This window comes from Ranitomeya imitator, chromosome 3 (genome assembly GCF_032444005.1).
Source record: "Ranitomeya imitator isolate aRanImi1 chromosome 3, aRanImi1.pri, whole genome shotgun sequence".
NCBI lineage: Eukaryota > Metazoa > Chordata > Amphibia > Anura > Dendrobatidae > Ranitomeya > Ranitomeya imitator.
The window spans coordinates 542,427,994-542,446,550 of record NC_091284.1 but is presented as its reverse complement, the minus strand read 5'-3'; the positions used below and the strand labels follow the sequence as shown (position 1 = coordinate 542,446,550).

The 18,557-nt window shown below is 41.2% G+C and overlaps 1 protein-coding gene across 1 annotated transcript in view; it reads right to left on the bottom strand.

Annotated features, from left to right (window-relative positions):
• Window positions 1-3,278: 3,278 nt before the first annotated feature.
• Window positions 3,279-18,557, bottom strand: part of RP2 (RP2 activator of ARL3 GTPase) — a 50,632-nt gene continuing 35,353 nt past the window's right edge. Inside the window, exons 2-5 of the mRNA XM_069757853.1 lie at window positions 10,468-11,133; window positions 9,851-9,965; window positions 8,406-8,491; window positions 3,279-4,083 (exon numbers count right to left, since the gene is read on the bottom strand). Of these exons, the coding sequence (XP_069613954.1) occupies window positions 4,000-4,083; window positions 8,406-8,491; window positions 9,851-9,965; window positions 10,468-11,133 (951 nt within the window). The 3' untranslated portion in view covers window positions 3,279-3,999. The remainder of the gene's footprint in view (window positions 4,084-8,405; window positions 8,492-9,850; window positions 9,966-10,467; window positions 11,134-18,557) is intronic.

The window sequence follows — 18,557 nt, the reverse complement described above, 5'->3', positions numbered from 1 at the left end:
ACATCCCAGAAAGGGGTTGGATCACCTCGTCCCTCCTACCTCTTCAGTTAACTCATTTTTTCTAATCTATATCTAATTTCGATAACTCCGCTACAAAACATGTTATAGTCCTAACAAATCCATCATTCATCTCGGATTAACGTGAGCATTCTAATGAGATCAAATATGTCCTATCTGGGATACATATTTACAGAGAAATCCCTACTTCTTTACCAGATGGAGTTAGAAGCCCGTGTTTTGCGGGATGGGTAGATACACCGAGTGAGAATAAGAATATATATTTTCGTATTTCTAGCTTAAATCGTTTGCCTAATATCTAACAAAAACTAAACAAAGAATCTTTCATGGATCCCCAAAGTTTCTACTTCACTTATAGCTGAACAAGAGCTTACACAGGAAATGCCGGTCGTAAATACTTTTGGCTCTCCTAACCCCCACACTCTCTGAGAAGGAAAGCCAGGAATTTGCAGCTACAAACTGTTGCAGTATCACTCCAAGAAGGGGGGCTTAGCCCACGCAGGCTAGCAAGAGAACTACTTATGATATTTCATACCATATCGTGACAAGCACCTGTTCACACTGAGTCTATGTTTGGATGTTCAGGTCAGGTTTTTGAAATGTATTCTCTAGCCTTCTGATCGTGCACTCCGCCTCCTAGCTTCAGGTGTTTTAATTACAGCAGGTCCAATACCCCTCCACAGAGAGAGAGAATTTTAGTCTAAGAAGAGGTTTCACATGTACCCATTCAGATGGAGACGTTTATTCTCAGCGAGGTAAGGCAAGCGTAGGACCTGGTATAAGAGAGATGCCGTAAAGAGGCTACCAGGTACACATAAAATTGGCCATTTTTATGCGCTAAAAGCTCTCATTTTTCATATTTCTAGTGCAGTAATGCAGTTCAAATTTCGTGTTTTCAAGTTTGCATGTTTTAGCGCTGCAGTGTCCTGCCTTATTTACTTAACTATCACCAGAAGATTCTAGACTGGTGGGCTCCACGTAGTCTATGTAGTATGTACATTTGACTAGCCACCTGCTGTGAGGAAGAATGGCTATTCTTTCACTAGTGGTATTGACAAAGCTTAATTACATTATAGCTTAGGGCTGCAAGTATTGGGGGAAGGAGACATATTGTTACAGGTGAACTCCCAGCACAAGAAAATACATAAATTACAGCTAATAGAAACCAGAGAACAGTTACATACATCAAATGGCATATTATTCAAATACAGGACAGGGCAAAAGTACATATCATGACACGGTTGAACCCAGAAGTACTCCCATTCACCTCGGCGCCAGCCTAGTAATGGGGCACGCCTCTACCCCGGCCCAGCCTCCGGCCAGGAGCAGACACCGGGGAGCCCTCAACGGGAAGGACGCCACCCATGCAGCGCCAGTGAGTAATGCGGCCGCACACACCGCCAGCTGCTCCCGCCGTGGGCCTCGGTCTCCGGACCGGCACCCCCAGAGAGCGATCCCTCTGGGTCGACGTCACAGGATCCCCGCAGGAAACCAAAACGGAGGAGAGAGGTGCCGCCCCCATCTTTTATCTCCTATGCAGGTTTCCTGTTCCTGGGGGCTGGGACCATCTCTCACATTAGGTGCCGTCATGGGGAAGGGAAAAAAAAAAAAAATGAAAAATCGTAATAAGAAATTCATGTAAGTGGCTTTAAGAGAACCTGACAGCTGACACATGCTGCCCGATCAAGCTGCTGGGGACCAAGTCGCAAAGGAAACTATTTGGACAGCTACTGCAGGTCTATGGTGGCTGGGGACCAAAAGTCGAAAAGGAGACTATTTGGAGAAGTACTGCAGGTCTATGGTGGCTTCTTCCTGCCCGTTGCCAGTGACTGACAGGTTTCTCCTTATACATGGATGCAGAAAGAGGGAGCAGGTAGGGAGAAGCCACCGGGAACCAGAAAATACATTCACCACATCAGAACAAAGGCCAAAAAATAAATATAGTGCACAAGTTTATACATCAATGATGATAATTAGTGATGAGCGAATATACTCGTTACTCGTGATTTCCTGAGTATGCTCGGGTGTCCTCCGAGTATTTTTTAGTGCTCGGAGTTTTAGTTTTCCTCACTTCAGCTGAATGATTTACATCTCTTAGCCAGCTTGATTACATGTGGGGATTCCCTAGCAACCAGGCAACCCCCACATCTACTTATGCTGGCTAACAGATGTAAATCATTCAGCTGCTGCGATGAAAACTAAATCTCCAAGCACTAAAAAATAATCAGAGGTCACCCGAGCGTGCTCGGGAAATCTCGAGTAACGAGTATATTCGCTCATCACTAATGACAATGAGGACCAGGCAGCATCTGTGTACATTTCTGAGGGGAAAAAGCAACTAGACTACAGTGAGAATGCAATGTTTATTTTAAATGCATGCATATGTCTGATTTTGATATAAAAGCATGAATTATCCAGTTTTAAACTATTAAAAAAATACAAACAGAATTAAAATATAAACAGTTATCAAACACTGACATTTACAGGTTCTAATAACAATGCCTATAAAAAAAATGTATACAGCAAGGCTGTACTTTAAATTACTTTAGAAGCCTCTTACCACTTGTGTTGTGGATGCAGCAGAGTCCCACCAGTGTGAATGAGGCTTAATGGAGTCTTTGGAATGCAGTGCAGCATTGAACATCATAAACAGCTCGTGTGCCCACAAATGTGCTGGCTGCTGGTAAACTCGAGGTGGGGGGCTCATAGAATTATAGATCAGCTTCAGGCTTTCTTCAATACTCACTCCACCTTGCTTGGAATGGACATGGACTCTTTTTTTGTCAAACCTAATCTCAAGTGTTTGTGTATACATAAAATATAGACTGCTGGCAAACATCTGCTACAACATTGTCACCCTTCATCCTCCCCAAAAATGATTGCATGATTTAATGGGGGATGTATGAAACCACTTTCTTCCAGTTGTTCTTGGGTTGCGTCTGGTATTGTAGCTCTACTCATTTGACATGAATGGGTATAAACTGCAATACCATGTACGTCCTGTAGACAGGTGTGGTGCTGCATCTGACAGCCACATTTTTCTAGTGTTGTGCAACCCCATTGGCAAGGAAAGCAGATGTTCAGCATATATATATATATATATATATATATATATATATATATATATATATATATATATATATATATATATATATATATACACACATATACATATATATATATATATATATATATATATATATATATATATATATATATATATATATATATATATATATATATATATATATATATATATATATATATACACATCACTGCCATTTTACAGAAATGTGCATGACTGAGTAGTATTTACTGTTATTCACATGTAAAACAAACAATTTGATAGTTTTGCCTACAAAACCTTTTGCTTTCACAGTATAAAATCAATTTAAGTGCATTTTACAAACAGTATTAAAATGTATTGCATTTGTGTAAAATTAATAAATATTACATATAGTATACATTACATATAATTCTGCCATCGTCCCCACTTTGATCAGATACAAGCATTTGGAATGCACATTTATCATTTTGATCGAAATTAGTTCTGAATAGAAAAGATTCCATTCATTTCCTGTTCAATATAACTCCGAGATGATACAAGCTTAGCTTTGTGGAAATTCACTATACTATACTATTAATGGCAGCTCTTCACTTGTGCATACATTCATTACTGGATGATTAGCAACTATGTGAAAAGAAAATCCAATTCTCGGTTTCCCAGATGAAAAGGACTTCTATTTTCTCAATAACAGCTGTTGTGTAAAATGTATTTTTTCTTGGATTTTATTTTTTTACTGATACACTTAGAAAACTATGATTCATACTGTGGTGGAAAGAATCCTATACCGCCATAAATCAAGCATCTCTTCATCTATACACTGCTTAAATCACGGTGTACATATAATTTAGTTTTAGATGAATGGAGAGTCACAGTAATCCATTTTGGTCAACATTAGCAACAATGAAAGCCGAACTCTACACTCCCATCTGCATATCAGCAAAGTTGTAGAAGTTGTCCACGTCACGAGAAGAGGTGGTCTTGCTCTCCGAAACAAATATCTATTTGGTGCAAGTGGAGATAAAATATGCATGTGTTAATTTCGAAGATTGACAACAAAAAAAAACACAACTTCGTGATTTATGACTAACATTATAAATCTCAGATTAAAATGAAGCTGGAGTTAAAGGTTTGTATTGCATGATGCCTGACCCCTAGTAACCTCCTGTCCATTTTCCTTCAAATGCACAAAACGTAGGTGTACACCTTTTAAGTCATACATTTAACCCCTTTGATGTTGGCTCCGGCGGTTAGTGCACATCTTTTCCGGCGGCATATGTCAGCTGTTTTGAACAGCTGACATGTGTCACTTACAGCCACGGGAGGAATCGCAATCCACCTACGCCAAAACACCCCCCCCTCCCCCACAGAAGAAGGCTAGCGCCGAAACACGCGTAGGTACCTGCCAGCACATTTTTAGGTGAATAATGCCCCTTTCATTACCGTATTTGGATTTTTTGGATTCTGCTAAGCACTCTTTCCTGAACATATAGCTGTGCATGCACTGTAGCACTTACTTCTCATTAGCACCTTGCGATACCATTATCACTGTTTTGTGCGCAGTACATTCATTTTGCTTCTTTGATACTCTTTTTGGCACCTTGATATTTTTTCTTTTTGCATTACTTGATTTTTTTTAGATTCATTCTGGTGGTATTCAATATATTTAAAAAATTTTACAGTGCTTTGCTGGGGTATGCATTATCTGTGAGCCATACATATATTTATTTTTGTTATTTATTTTTTTATTTTATTTTTGGGCATGTTTATAATATCTCTTAATATTATGCACTTTTTGATAAAATGCGCGCCATTATTCGATTCAGCTGTTACTACTACTTATTATTTTTTTTTAACCTTAAGAAAAATAAGAATATAATTCATAAAGTTTTATTTATTGCAAAATTTCCTTTATACGATCTTAATTTATTTTTGTGTTTTACGTTTATTTTTTATACAATATGTTCCACCTTTGATAATGATCCACCCATGGCTGTTGACACGTTAAATGCCGCTGTCAAACACTGACAGCGGCATGTAACACGCGTTTCAGGCAAGTGTGCTGAAAATCCCACCCATCAGCACCCGAGTCACATGGCCGCGGGTCGCTGATGGGTTGGCATGACAACCAGAGTTCTCCAGCAGACCTCTATGGTTGTCACTGCCAGATTGCTATGAGCGCCACCCGGTGGTCGGCACTCCTAGCAAGTCAGCAGTTCTGCTACATACAGGTGATCTAATGGCAGCTTCTAGTCTCCCAATGAGAATATTGAAGCATACCAAAAATAAAATAAAAAAATATTTAAAAAAATATTATATGTTGCTACAACATTGCATTAAAACGCAGTAACATGCGATCAAAAGATCGTATCTGCCACAAAAATGGTATCTTTAAAAATGTCAGCTTGGCACGCTAAAAAATAAGCCCTCACCCAACCTAAGATGACATAAAATGCAGATGCTACGGGTATCGGAAAATTGTGCAATTTATAATTTTTTTAAACAAAACTTTGGATTTTTTTTTTATCACAAATAAAAAAGCACCTAGACATGTTAGGTGTCTATGAACTCATAATGACCCGGAGAATCATAATGGCAGGTCAGTTTCAGCATTTAGTTAACATAGTAAAAAAGACAAACAAAAAACAATTGTGGAATTGCACTTTGTTTTGCAATTTCACTGAATTTTGAAATTTTCTTCCCATTTTCCAGTACACGATTTGTTAAAACCAATGGTGTCGTTTAAAAGTATAACTCGTCCTGCAAAAAACGATCCCTCACATGGCCATGTGGAGCTAAAAACGAAAACGCAAAAACGAAAATACCCCCGGTCATGAAGGGGTTAAAGAAGGATTTCCTAAGAAACCTTTATCGTCTGTCTCAGTAAACCCTATGAATACTTGATAGCTTCTCAGTTTACCGGTATTCCTTGCAACTGTAGTAAGAAATTACAGTATTGTTGGGATCCCCCTATAATCGATACAATGGGAGCCCTCAGATAAGTGTATATTTAAGATTTCTTTTCACCTATTAGAAGTCTGCCTCACAGAATCGGGATCACTTATTACACAAAATTATACCCACCTAATACTTTTATGCCCAAAAAAGACAAAAATATTCTAAGACTGATACCTTTTTTGGCTAGCCAGAAAAATTATATTTACAAGCTTTAGAGCACAGAGGCCTGCCAATCTAATTTTTCTGGTTCGCCAGTAAAGGTATTAAGGTACCGTCACACTAGACGATATCGCTAGCGATCCGTGACGTTGCAGCGTCCTCGCTAGCGATATCGTCCAGTGTGACAGGCAGCAGCGATCAGGCCCCTGCTGGGAGATCGCTGGTCGGGGAAGAAAGTCCAGAACTTTATTTCGTCGCTGGACTCCCCGTAGACATCGCTGAATCGGCGTGTGTGACACCGATTCAGCGATGTCTTTGCTGGTAACCAGGGTAAACATCGGGTAACTAAGCGCAGGGCCGCGCTTAGTAACCCGATGTTTACCTTGGTTACCATCCTAAAAGTAAAAAAACAAACACTACATACTTACCTACAGCCGTCTGTCCTCCAGCGCTGTGCTCTGCTCTCCTCCTGCTCTGGCTGTGAGCGTCGGTCAGCCGGAAAGCAGAGCGGTGACGTCACCGCTCTGCTTTCTGGCTGCCCGGAGCTCACAGCCAGACCAGAGAAGCAGAGCGCCGAGGACAGACAGCGGTAGGTAAGTATGTAGCGTTTGTTTTTTTACTTTTTAGGATGGTAACCAGGGTAAACATCGGGTTACTAAGCGCGGCCCTGCGCTTAGTAACCCGATGTTTACCCTGGTTACCGGGGACCTCGGGATCGTTGGTCGCTGGAGAGCTGTCTGTGTGACAGCTCTCCAGCGACCAAACAGCGACGCTGCAGCGATCCGGATCGTTGTCGGTATCGCTGCAGCGTCGCTATGTGTGACGGTACCTTTAGTCTTACAATACTTTTGTCTTTTTGTGCATAAAAACATTTACAAAGATTTTTCTGTCCAAGGCTAAGTGCACATTAGCGTTCGGGGGCTTTGCGGAGGGCTGCGTACATCCTCCGTTAAGCCCCGCTGACTTCTGCATGCGTCCTGCGTACCTTTTTGCGTTCCCGTGCGTTCAGCGGAAGCATCAAAACAACGCATCCACATACATCCACATGTCCTGCATACCCAATGTTAAAGATAGGTACGCAGGACGCATGCGGAAGTATACGGGGCTTAACAGAGGACGTAAGCAGCCCTCCGCAAAGCCCCTGAACGCCAATGTGAACCCGGCCCAAAACGGAACCACAATATCATTTTTTATTGTACATCACAAGTATACACTGTAATGTCTATAGGTAGTCAATGTAATGAACCAACAGGAAACAGCTCATGTGACTCTGAACTGAATCATTCTGCAGTGTCACAGAGCAGCCGAATGACACGGCCATGGAGGAAGTTGTGGGGACCGCCCCAGTGGTAGAGGCAGCAAAATTGGCTGTTATAGCCTCAAACAAAATGCGTAATATCTCTGCCAATGCAGGTCAGTTTAAAAAAAAAAATAAAGTAATGATCAGAAGAAAGGGGCAAATTTAACATACAAAAATCAAGCACTTTTGTACTGATGACAGTCCTCTTTAAAAGCGGCAATTTTTAAAATCCACACCTCATGTCAATTACCATGCAGACAGTGTCCACAACCTGTAGAGGAAGTTGCTGAAATCTCATCAATGTAGCGGGCACAGCAGCAAATGCAAACCATGTGAACTCACCCAAACAATGACCAAAATGTAAAGCTTTTCATCAGCAGAGAGTAATAAAAAGCGGACAACCCGTAATGAGTTTTAATCACTGAAGAATAGTGCAAGCTGGTAATCCTGTGTAGGAGTCTGGGTACCTAGTGGCCCAAAGTTTAGGATGTAGCGGAGGTATATGTGGACTGAAATTTATGCTCCATTTGCAACCAGAGTGGAAAAAGATTACCTACAATCACATGCACCAGGTCCGGTGCGCTGACATTTTGTGCGACATGCTTAATATTTCGTGGAGGAATGCTGGATTGACAGCGCTAATACACATGACGTTTAAAAAGAAAAAAAAAAAATGTTTACCAGGGTGAACCCCACCTCAGCTGTTCATGGCTGACACTGGAGCAATAGAACACGTCTTTCGGTAACTCCCATTGAAGTTGCAGGTACTCAGGAAAGTACTGTACATCGGGCTACATTGTTTCTATAACCCCCAGGTAGTTCATTGCACTTGGCTGCGTCCATAGCCCACTTCTTGTGGCTGCCTCTTGGACACTGTTATTCCAGTCTCAGTTATGAAGAACTCACCTTAGTACCACTGAAGATGCCAGCAGAAGCTTCCTGGCAGGTCTGCACTGCTCCTTCTCCATTAAACTCCAGAGCAACAACTGACCCTTGATGAAGAAAAAGTAAAGAAATACGGTACATTAATTTTGGAGGATGGTTATGTATCAATATATTACATACCTCCAATCTTATTGCAAACAGGATAATTTAGCTAGAAGATTGCATTAGCATTTTGGGCTTATTAAATTATGTGCATACAGCGGTGATTTTCGGGGGAACAAAACCACAACTAAAGTACACAGCAATGTATGTGATTGGCATTTAATAAAAACCTACAAGCATTAGTATGGATTGAGAAAAAGCATCTAACACGTGAAAACATTCCTTCAGATTTCTGGCCGCTCAGGGGTCTTATGCCAAGAATCATTTTAAAACCTTCTCGGCCAGATTATGTCTGTAGTACTAATACAATGATGGAAAAGAGAAGTCAAATTATGAATTCATCAATTAGAGCATCCAAGACTGGAGATTGGACCACTGGATGTTTCAAGGAAAGCCATCTCAGATTTGTATCCGGCACACAATACAGCCATACTGATTGAAGTCTGCCACTATTAAGGGAGGTCTGTCAGCACTCTCCCACCCTACTTGTTTTCCATCTATCCCAACCCCCTTTAAAGCCAGAGCTGTCAATCAAGGAAGAAGGGCAAAGATATGGATGCAAGATGATTAAGTGTTAAGGTGCCCTGAATGGTTTGACTACACCAAGGGTGTCAAGTGCGTGTGTTTGGCTTGCACAGTCATTTCGCACCGACAGACTTCCATTAACCTATACCTCGATTTGAAGTTATTTTTATCTTATAGCTGTGCCAACAATTCATTAACAGTTGGGATCTGACCTCAGGTACCAGCATCAATCCAGAGATTAATAAGAGGCCACCGTGCTGCTTTAACAAGGCAGCAGTTTAATTCTCCAGATTGATAGGGGGTCAGAGTTATATAATGATGACATACCCTCGTAATATGCCATTTCTTTAGAACAGGGGTGGGGAACCTCAGGCCCCAGGGCCATTTACGGCCCTCGATGACCTTTTATCAGGCCCCGGGCAGATTCTCAGGGACCGCATTCTAGGGCAGGGAGCTGTATTTTGATTGCCACAAGCTCATTAATTTATTCTTGCTCTGTTAGCACACACATGCATGGTTCACTACTGAACATTGAAGGGCATGCAATGAAAGATTACGTCCTGACACCAGTGCCAGAGTCAGGATGTACTTTGTGGGCGGAGTTTGTGCGGCCCCCAAAGGATGGTATAAATATCCAAATGGCCCAAACTCCGGGCCCCGAAGGATGGTATAAATATCCAAATGGCCCTTGGCAGAAAAAAAGATTCCTCACCCCTTCTTTAGAAGATGGAAAGAACCCTTTAATTTAAAAACAAAAAAATAAATAACACATGCAATACCTTGCTCCAACAAGGGTAACAACTCTGTGGCTCGTTCTTTAAAAACTCTGTTTGCATCTTCAGATTTCATTGCAACCTCTTTAGTCTGAACAAGCGATAACCCCTTTCCGATCATCTGTAAATTATGGCATAATGGTTAGAAACACATACAGAAGTTACATTAGGCTTTACTTGACTATAAAAAGCACGCCCGTTAAGTTTTTCATTCATTGAATGTGCGTATGTACATGTAGTATGAGTGTGTTAATGCACGCATCGTTGCTCTCCAGTATCCGGCGCCATTCTGCTCCTCTTCTCAGTGACGTCACAGCTCGGCAGACTCTCCGGGTCACGCTGTGCTCTGTGTGACCTGGAAGGGACTTTTACAATGTACACTTATGGAGCGTCAGAACAAGGCTCCATCAGCATTCATCGCCGGCTAGTTGGAATTGCGTTGACGTCACCGTGAAGAGGAAACATCAGCAACACTCATACTACATTACATGCACATACACATTTTAATGAATGAAAAATCTTAATGGGAGTGCTTCTTAACCATAAATGAGAGACCAAGATCCTTATCATAATACTACAAACAACAGCAGGAGTCATTGTAGGATGCATTGTTAGCCAATTACCTCATCGATCATCTTTCTGGCATTTGCTATTGTATAATCTCCAGCAAAGAAAACCACCAAACAGGACTCATCACTTTTTTTCTGTCTCTGCCCCCAAGTAACCGGAACGATGCTCCTGTTAACATCCATAGAAACGCGTACAGCTTTTAGTTCATCAATGTCTGGTAAAGGAACCAAATCTTGGATTCTACAATCACTGGGAAGAAGACTCCAATTTGTCTCTCCGGACACTGGGGTGAAGTCATGGATGCTGCTCCATGTGTTGTTGAAGATACTCAGACCAGCATCCTTAAACTGTGCACCTAGTTCTGGGTAATAGAACTGGAAACATCCAAATTTCATGCCGGTGGAGGATTCTATGATGGGTTGTGTAGAACAGCATAGAAATATGTCCATTTTCCTGCAGTCCCTAGTGCGAAACTGCTGGCACGCCACAATACATTTACAGTCCTTACAGTCACGGAAGAACACGCTGCCTTTAACAGGTCCCAAGAAGATGCGGCAGTTTGTACAGTCATCAATGGTGATGGTAGCAGAGTGGTCAAAAATATAGATGTTACAGTTCTCACATTCCTGTATGACAAATTGTTGGCCTGCAACTTTATCTGGCAACTTTCCTATGGTTTCATCTTTCAGGCCATGAAACATGTAGTCTTTTGGGTCCACCTGTAAATAGATATTTATATTTAGTTAATCATTAATTTTTTTTGTACCTAGAAGAATGTGCAGAAGACCCAAATCCGGTAGATCTAAGCACAGAGTTTTTTTAATGTTCATTTGCTTTCTGCATGTAATAGTCTCCATTAAAAACTTTCTACCACTTCCCTTCTGCAGAGTGTCTAAAGGTACCTTCACACTGAACAACATTACAACAATAACGATAGCGATCCGTGACGTTGCAGCGTCCTGGATAGCAATATCGTTGTGTTTGACACGCAGCAGCGATCAGGATCCTGCTGTGACATCGCTGGTCGGAGCTAGAAGGCCAGAACTTTATTTCGTTGCTGGATCACCCGCTGACATCGCTGAATCGGCATGTGTGACGCCGATCCAGCAATGTGTTCACTGGTAACCAGGGTAAGTATCGGGTTACTAAGCGCAGGGCCGCGCTTAGTAACCCGATGTTTACCCTGGTTACCATTGTAAATGTAAAAAAAAAAAAAACACTACATACTTACATTCCGGTGCCTGTCACGTCCCCCGGCGTCCGCTTCCCTGCACTCCTCCAGCATCCTGTGTCAGCGCCGGCCGGCCGTAAAGCAGAGCACAGCGGTGACGTCACCGCTCTGCTTTAGGGCCGGCGCTTACACAGGATGCAGGAGGAGTGCAGGGAAGCAGATGCCGGGGGACGTGACAGGCACCGGAAAGTAAGTATGTAGTGCTTTTTTTTTTTTTACATTTACAATGGTAACCAGGGTAAACATCGGGTTACTAAGCACGGCCCTGCGCTTAGTAACCCGATGTTTACCCTGGCTACCCGGGGACTTCAGCATCGTTGGTCGCTGGAGAGAGCTGTCTGTGTGACAGCTCTCCAGCGACCACAAAAGGACTTTCCAACGATCACGGCCAGGTCGTATCGCTGGTCGTGATAGTTGGAAAGTTGCTGAGTGTGACGGTACCTTAAGACAGGGATGTTAAACAAATACACAGAGGGCCAAAATTAAAAGTCAGGGGTCTACCTTGATATTATATATATATATATATATATATATATATATATATATATATATATATATATATATATATATATATATATACACACACACACACACATATATATATATATATACACACACATATATATATATACACACACACATATATACATATATATATATGTGTGTATATATATATATATATATATATACACACATATATATATATGTATATATGTGTGTGTGTATATATATATATGTGTGTGTATATATATATGTGTGTGTGTGTGTGTGTGTGTGTGTGTGTGTGTGTGTGTGTGTGTGTGTGTGTGTGTGTGTGTGTGTGTGTGTGTATATATATATATATATATATATATATATATATACACACATATATACATATATACACACACATACACACACACACACATATATATATATATCTACAATTGAAATTTTTCCTTATCAAATATGACAAACTTTTTCATACTGAAACAAAACTTAAAGAAGTTGTCCCAGTAAAAAAAAAAATACTACATTTTAATTAATAGATCTTAGAATAAAATATTGGACTAATGCAATGGTAAGTAAAAGCAGTAAAAAGCATATCACCCAATGGCCTAGTTAGCGACCAGAGGTATGTTTGTTTTTGCATTTTCATTTTTTGCTCCTTTTCTTCCCAGAGCCGTAACTTTTTAATTTTTTGTCAAAATGACAATGTGAAGGCTTGTTTTTTGCGGAACGAGTTGTACTTTTGAACGACACCCATTGATTTTAACATATTGTGTACTGGAAAACGGGAAAACAATTATAAGTGAGGTGAAATTGCAAAAACAGTGCAATTCCACACTTTTTTTTTTTTTTTTTTTACTAGGTTCACTAAATGCTAAAATTGACCTGCCACTTGCTATGTGCGCTGACCACCGGGCGACGCTCATAGTAATCCGGCAGTAACAATCATAGAGGTCTGCTGGAGACCTCTGGTTGTCATGCCAACCCATCGGTGACCCGTGATAGGGGTCACCAATGGGCGGTATTTGTGGCGCGCTTGCCGGAACCGCGAGTTAAATGATTGACAGCGGCATTTAACAGGTCAACAGCCACGGGTGGATCACGATTCCATCCGCGGCTGTTGCAGGCACATGTCATCTTACAGATCAACTTATGTGCCATGGGGGGAGTCCGACATAAGCGTACAATTACGCCTGATGTCGTAAAGGGGTTAGTTATGCAATAAAGGATAAAAAAAAAAAACACCTTGCATGATACAGATAATAAGGTACGATTCAAACAAAAGTGCCACCAAACACAGTATGAAGTACCCATAGTGATTTCCTCCACAAGCACAGTATGATGACCCTACTGTACCCCCCCCAATTCATCCTAACAAAGAATGGTGAGCCCATCACAGTACGATTCTCCAACTGAAATTCACACACAGCCCTCCATACAGTATAATGGCCAGAAAAGTGATCCAATGGATGATAGGTGTCACTATGAGTGGGTGCTCAGAAGTCACATAAATGAAATAGAATATTAACATCGGCACTCCAATTAGCAAGTAAATGAAAGTTTATGTATAAACATGAAACACAATCACAGACATTCAAATTAAGCCAACGTTTCGGCCCGTATGTGGCCTTTATCAAGATAAGTCTGAAGGTGTTGTTATAAGGCTTCAGGGTATGTGGATGCTGTGAGAGGACTCCATGTTAATTTGAATGTCTGTGATTCAAGTTTATACATAGACTTTCATTTACTTGCAACTTGGAGTCTTGGAGTGCTGAAGTTTATATTATATTTCATAAAAGTGATCCATACAGTTTAACGTGCTCCACATTAAAAACACAAATACTCACAGCCGCACATTCTCCCGTTGCTCCGGTCTCTCCATGGTGTCTTCAGATCCCCTGGATATTTTGGTACAGCGGGCTCCATCCTCCATCACTACTTTCCACTGTATCAGCAACTAGGATGCCAATATAGTTGAAAGTGGGATACCTGCTGTAGGACGCGCCCGGCGTTGCGGGCCATATATACCCAAGGAATCCTCCCAGCATCGGAGGGCCAAATATACACACCCTGCGGCTCAAATTTGGCCCAAGGACCACAGTTTAACATATGTGGTCCAAGTCGGTTATCTAGCAAATTGGAGTTTCTCCCCCTTCTCTGGTGGTTAGAGAATGCAGTAGACAACGGTTGTGGGGGGCTTTTACAGACTGAGGTAGAGCAGAGCAAAGGCTGTACGAAATGGAAAGAAGGAAGTTTATGATAGGAGTTGTTAGGACACATGCATTAATGAAGACAGTAGCGCCCTGGATAATCACAGACCTAACATCAGCCTATATTAATGGGAGGCACACCCCACAAGGGAAAAATCTGAAACATGGATAAGACTGCAATATAGGAGGTCTGTAAATGAATGAACATTGCAGACAAACGTATTAGCAAAACGGTAACCACTAACATAAGAAAATGCATTTCTTACCCACATTTTAAAGATGTCCTCCATATCTTTTACATTAAAAGGGGACTAAAATAAACACTATGCAATATATTGTAAAGCGTGCACACTAATAAAAATATGCTGTAATAGTAACACACTGTACGGTGGTCCTGGGGAAGCCCTTTAAATGAAAAAGTCTTCAATAGAAGTGTGTTGCCTCCTTCCAGTAATTCAGCTGAAGGTATAGGCGCAATTACCACCTTCACCAACAACAATAAGCAGGGGTGGGGGGATATCAGTCTTGGTAAAAGACAGACTGCCATCACACTGAAATGACAGGAGGGATGGGGGGAGACTATGAGCAGATGTGCCGTCATTAGCGAGTGATTTCTTATTGACAGCCACACAAGTCAGTACAGCTGTATCATCGCCTCCATGCTGATATTGCTACTTCTGAACCAGAGCTAAACAGAGAAGGCAGCAGGAATGAAGCATGTCTGTACTGTGTGTGTAGGGGACAAGGTTGTAGCTGCTCTCTTCCCACTAATTCAGAGAACTGAAAGTTAGAGCTAGAGACTGAAGAGGAGAAAACTGGGGAAAGGTTGCAGGTCATATAATGGCCAAAAGGGCATTATACTTCATCTACACAAATGATGGCTTATTCTGGAAAGTCTCCTGAGATGCTGAAATGACAAGTACCCCTAATGTTTTGCGCATTCAGTGCTTAGCTCAAAACAATGTTCTTTAGTCACTGTACTCAACTAAAAAATAGGGCTTTTCAGCCAATGACATTCATTGCTAAACAGGGCAGATTAAAAAACAAACAAAAACAAAACAAACAAGGAATTATACTTCCCTTTAATGATCCCATTCCTGCGTTTATCCAGTCCTACACTCCTGCTCAAACTGGGATTGATATAAAACATCCAGTCTGCCAATCTTTGGAAGTACTGTTCAGTCTCTGCCATCGATTGGTTGAGTGTTCATGTCTGGTGTGTCAAGTAGGGGACCAGCAAGTAGAGACCGGTGTAATCGTTAGAAGGGGACCTGCCGGTGAATCAGTCATGGCGGGCTAGTACACCAGAGGCAATTGAAATAAATACAGTGAGGTGGGGAAAATAAAGTTAAGATGGACGCATTGAAAATATATTACAAGAGTTGAGCAAAAAGATTCACAGGACCCTTGTCCAGTAGTCATGTCGGTAGTCAGTTACTGCTGGACCAGAGGACTGCAAACTTCCTACCAGCGACATCCATGGAGCCTCGTTCGATTAGTAGGCTAGTGAATGACGTGGCAGCGGCCTTCAATTCAGAAAAGGGCCCTGGATGTTGTACATTGAATAATTTTTGTCACACATTTTGTTTAGCTGCAGTTTTCTGAGGCCAAACCCATAAATTGAAGGAATTGGAAATACACAAAGGTTTATACTTCTGCTTCTTGGTGGATTGGGATTAGCACAAAAGACTTGATTAAATACTGCACCAAACATTGCAGGAAAATACATTATTGAAGACAAGAAAACCATAGCTTGTTTGCAGTTTCTTACTTTAGATTTGTAGTTTTTTTTTTTAAATGCTTTCTCAAGGATGCAATTTGCCAGTAAGCATGTAAATCAGGAAGGAAATTTTCATGCTTTAATAAGTCTTACTTAATAAGCCTCATTCAGAAACAAGACAATATACAAACAGTATAAACTTAAGGTTTCACTGTGAGAATGCTCCTATTGATCTCGTTTGGCTGCTATCCTCCATACATACACTCAGTTGTCCCAGTAGCTTTATCCTGTGCCGCGCGTAGCTGTAACCTCCCAGACTGACTTACACAAAGACAACATTCACCAGCTCAATGACTAGACGAAGAACATTCCTGGAGATTTCGTTACGGAGAATTATCAAAAATATCCGTCGAGCAAAAACATTTCTGTTCACATTATACAAAATGTTTTACGTGCAAAGTCATGAGAAAAAAAAAAACACTTAAGTACACTATTTCAGATCTATGGTTTTTATATATCAGTAAAAAGAAAAAAAAATTCTATATTTATACCTCAGGTGAACATCAACACATGAAACATTAGTGTCATTATTTAATAAAGCGAGGCCAAAAAGCAGAAGAAGTCTGAAAAATTACTGACCCCATGAATTGTTTGTAGATCCAACTTAAGGAGAAATAACTTTCTGTAAATCATTTTACATCTTACATACCGTACTGTATATACTCGAGTATAAGCCGACCCCCCTAATTTTGCCACAAAAAACTGGGAAAACTTAATGACTCGAGTATAAGCCTAGGGTGGAAAATGCAGCAGCTACCGCTAAATTTCAAAAGTAAAAATAGATACCAATAAAAGTAAAATTAATTGAGACATCAGTAGGTTAAGTGCTTTTGAATATCCATATTGAATCAGGAGCCCCATATAATGCTCCATAAAGTTTGATGGGCCCCATTAGATGCTCCATATTAAAATATGCCCCATATAATCCTGCATAAAGGGTAATAAGGGCCCCATAAGATGCTGCATAGAGATTTGCCCCATATACAGGTCCTTCTCAAAAAATTAGCATATAGTGTTAAATTTCATTATTTACCATAATGTAATGATTACAATTAAACTTTCATATATTATAGATTCATTATCCACCAACTGAAATTTGTCAGGTCTTTTATTGTTTTAATACTGATGATTTTGGCATACAACTCCTGATAACCCAAAAAACCTGTCTCAATAAATTAGCATATCAAGAAAAGGTTCTCTAAACGACCTATTACCCTAATCTTCTGAATCAACTAATTAACTCTAAACACATGCAAAAGATACCTGAGGCTTTTATAAACTCCCTGCCTGGTTCATTACTCAAAACCCCCATCATGGGTAAGACTAGCGACCTGACAGATGTCAAGAAGACCATCATTGACACCCTCAAGCAAGAGGGTAAGACCCAGAAAGAAATTTCTCAACAAATAGGCTGTTCCCAGAGTGCTGTATCAAGGCACCTCAATGGTAAGTCTGTTGGAAGGAAACAATGTGGCAGAAAACGCTGTACAACGAGAAGAGGAGACCGGACCCTGAGGAAGATTGTGGAGAAGGACCGATTCCAGACCTTGGGGAACCTGAGGAAGCAGTGGACTGAGTCTGGTGTGGAAACATCCAGAGCCACCGTGCACAGGCGTGTGCAGGAAATGGGCTACAGGTGCCGCATTCCCCAGGTAAAGCCACTTTTGAACCATAAACAGCGGCAGAGGCGCCTGACCTGGGCTACAGAGAAGCAGCACTGGACTGTTGCTAAGTGGTCCCAAGTACTTTTTTCTGATGAAAGCAAATTTTGCATGTCATTCGGAAATCAAGGTGCCAGAGTCTGGAGGAAGACTGGGGAGAAGGAAATGCCAAAATGCCTGAAGTCCAGTGTCAAGTACCCACAGTCAGTGATGGTGTGGGGTGCCATGTCAGCTGCTGGTGTTGGTCCACTGTGTTTCATCAAGGGCAGGGTCAATGCAGCTAGCTATCAGGAGATTTTGGAGCACTTCATGCTTCCATCGGCTGAAATGCTTTATGGAGATGAAGATTTCATTTTTCAGCACGACCTGGCACCTGCTCACAGTGCCAAAACCACTGGTAAATGGTTTACTGACCATGGTATTACTGTGCTCAATTGGCCTGCCAACTCTCCTGACCTGAACCCCATAGAGAATCTGTGGGATATTGTGAACAGAAAGTTGAGAGACGCAAGACCCAACACTCTGGATGAGCTTAAGGCCGCTATTGAAGCATCCTGGGCCTCCATAACATCTCAGCAGTGTCACAGGCTGATTGCCTCCATGCCACGCCGCATTGAAGCCGTCATTTCTGCCAAAGGATTCCCGACCAAGTATTGAGTGCATAACTGAACATTATTATTTGATGGTTTTTTTGTTTGTTATTAAAAAACACTTTTATTTGATTGGATGGGTGAAATATGCTAATTTATTGAGACAGGTTTTTTGGGTTATC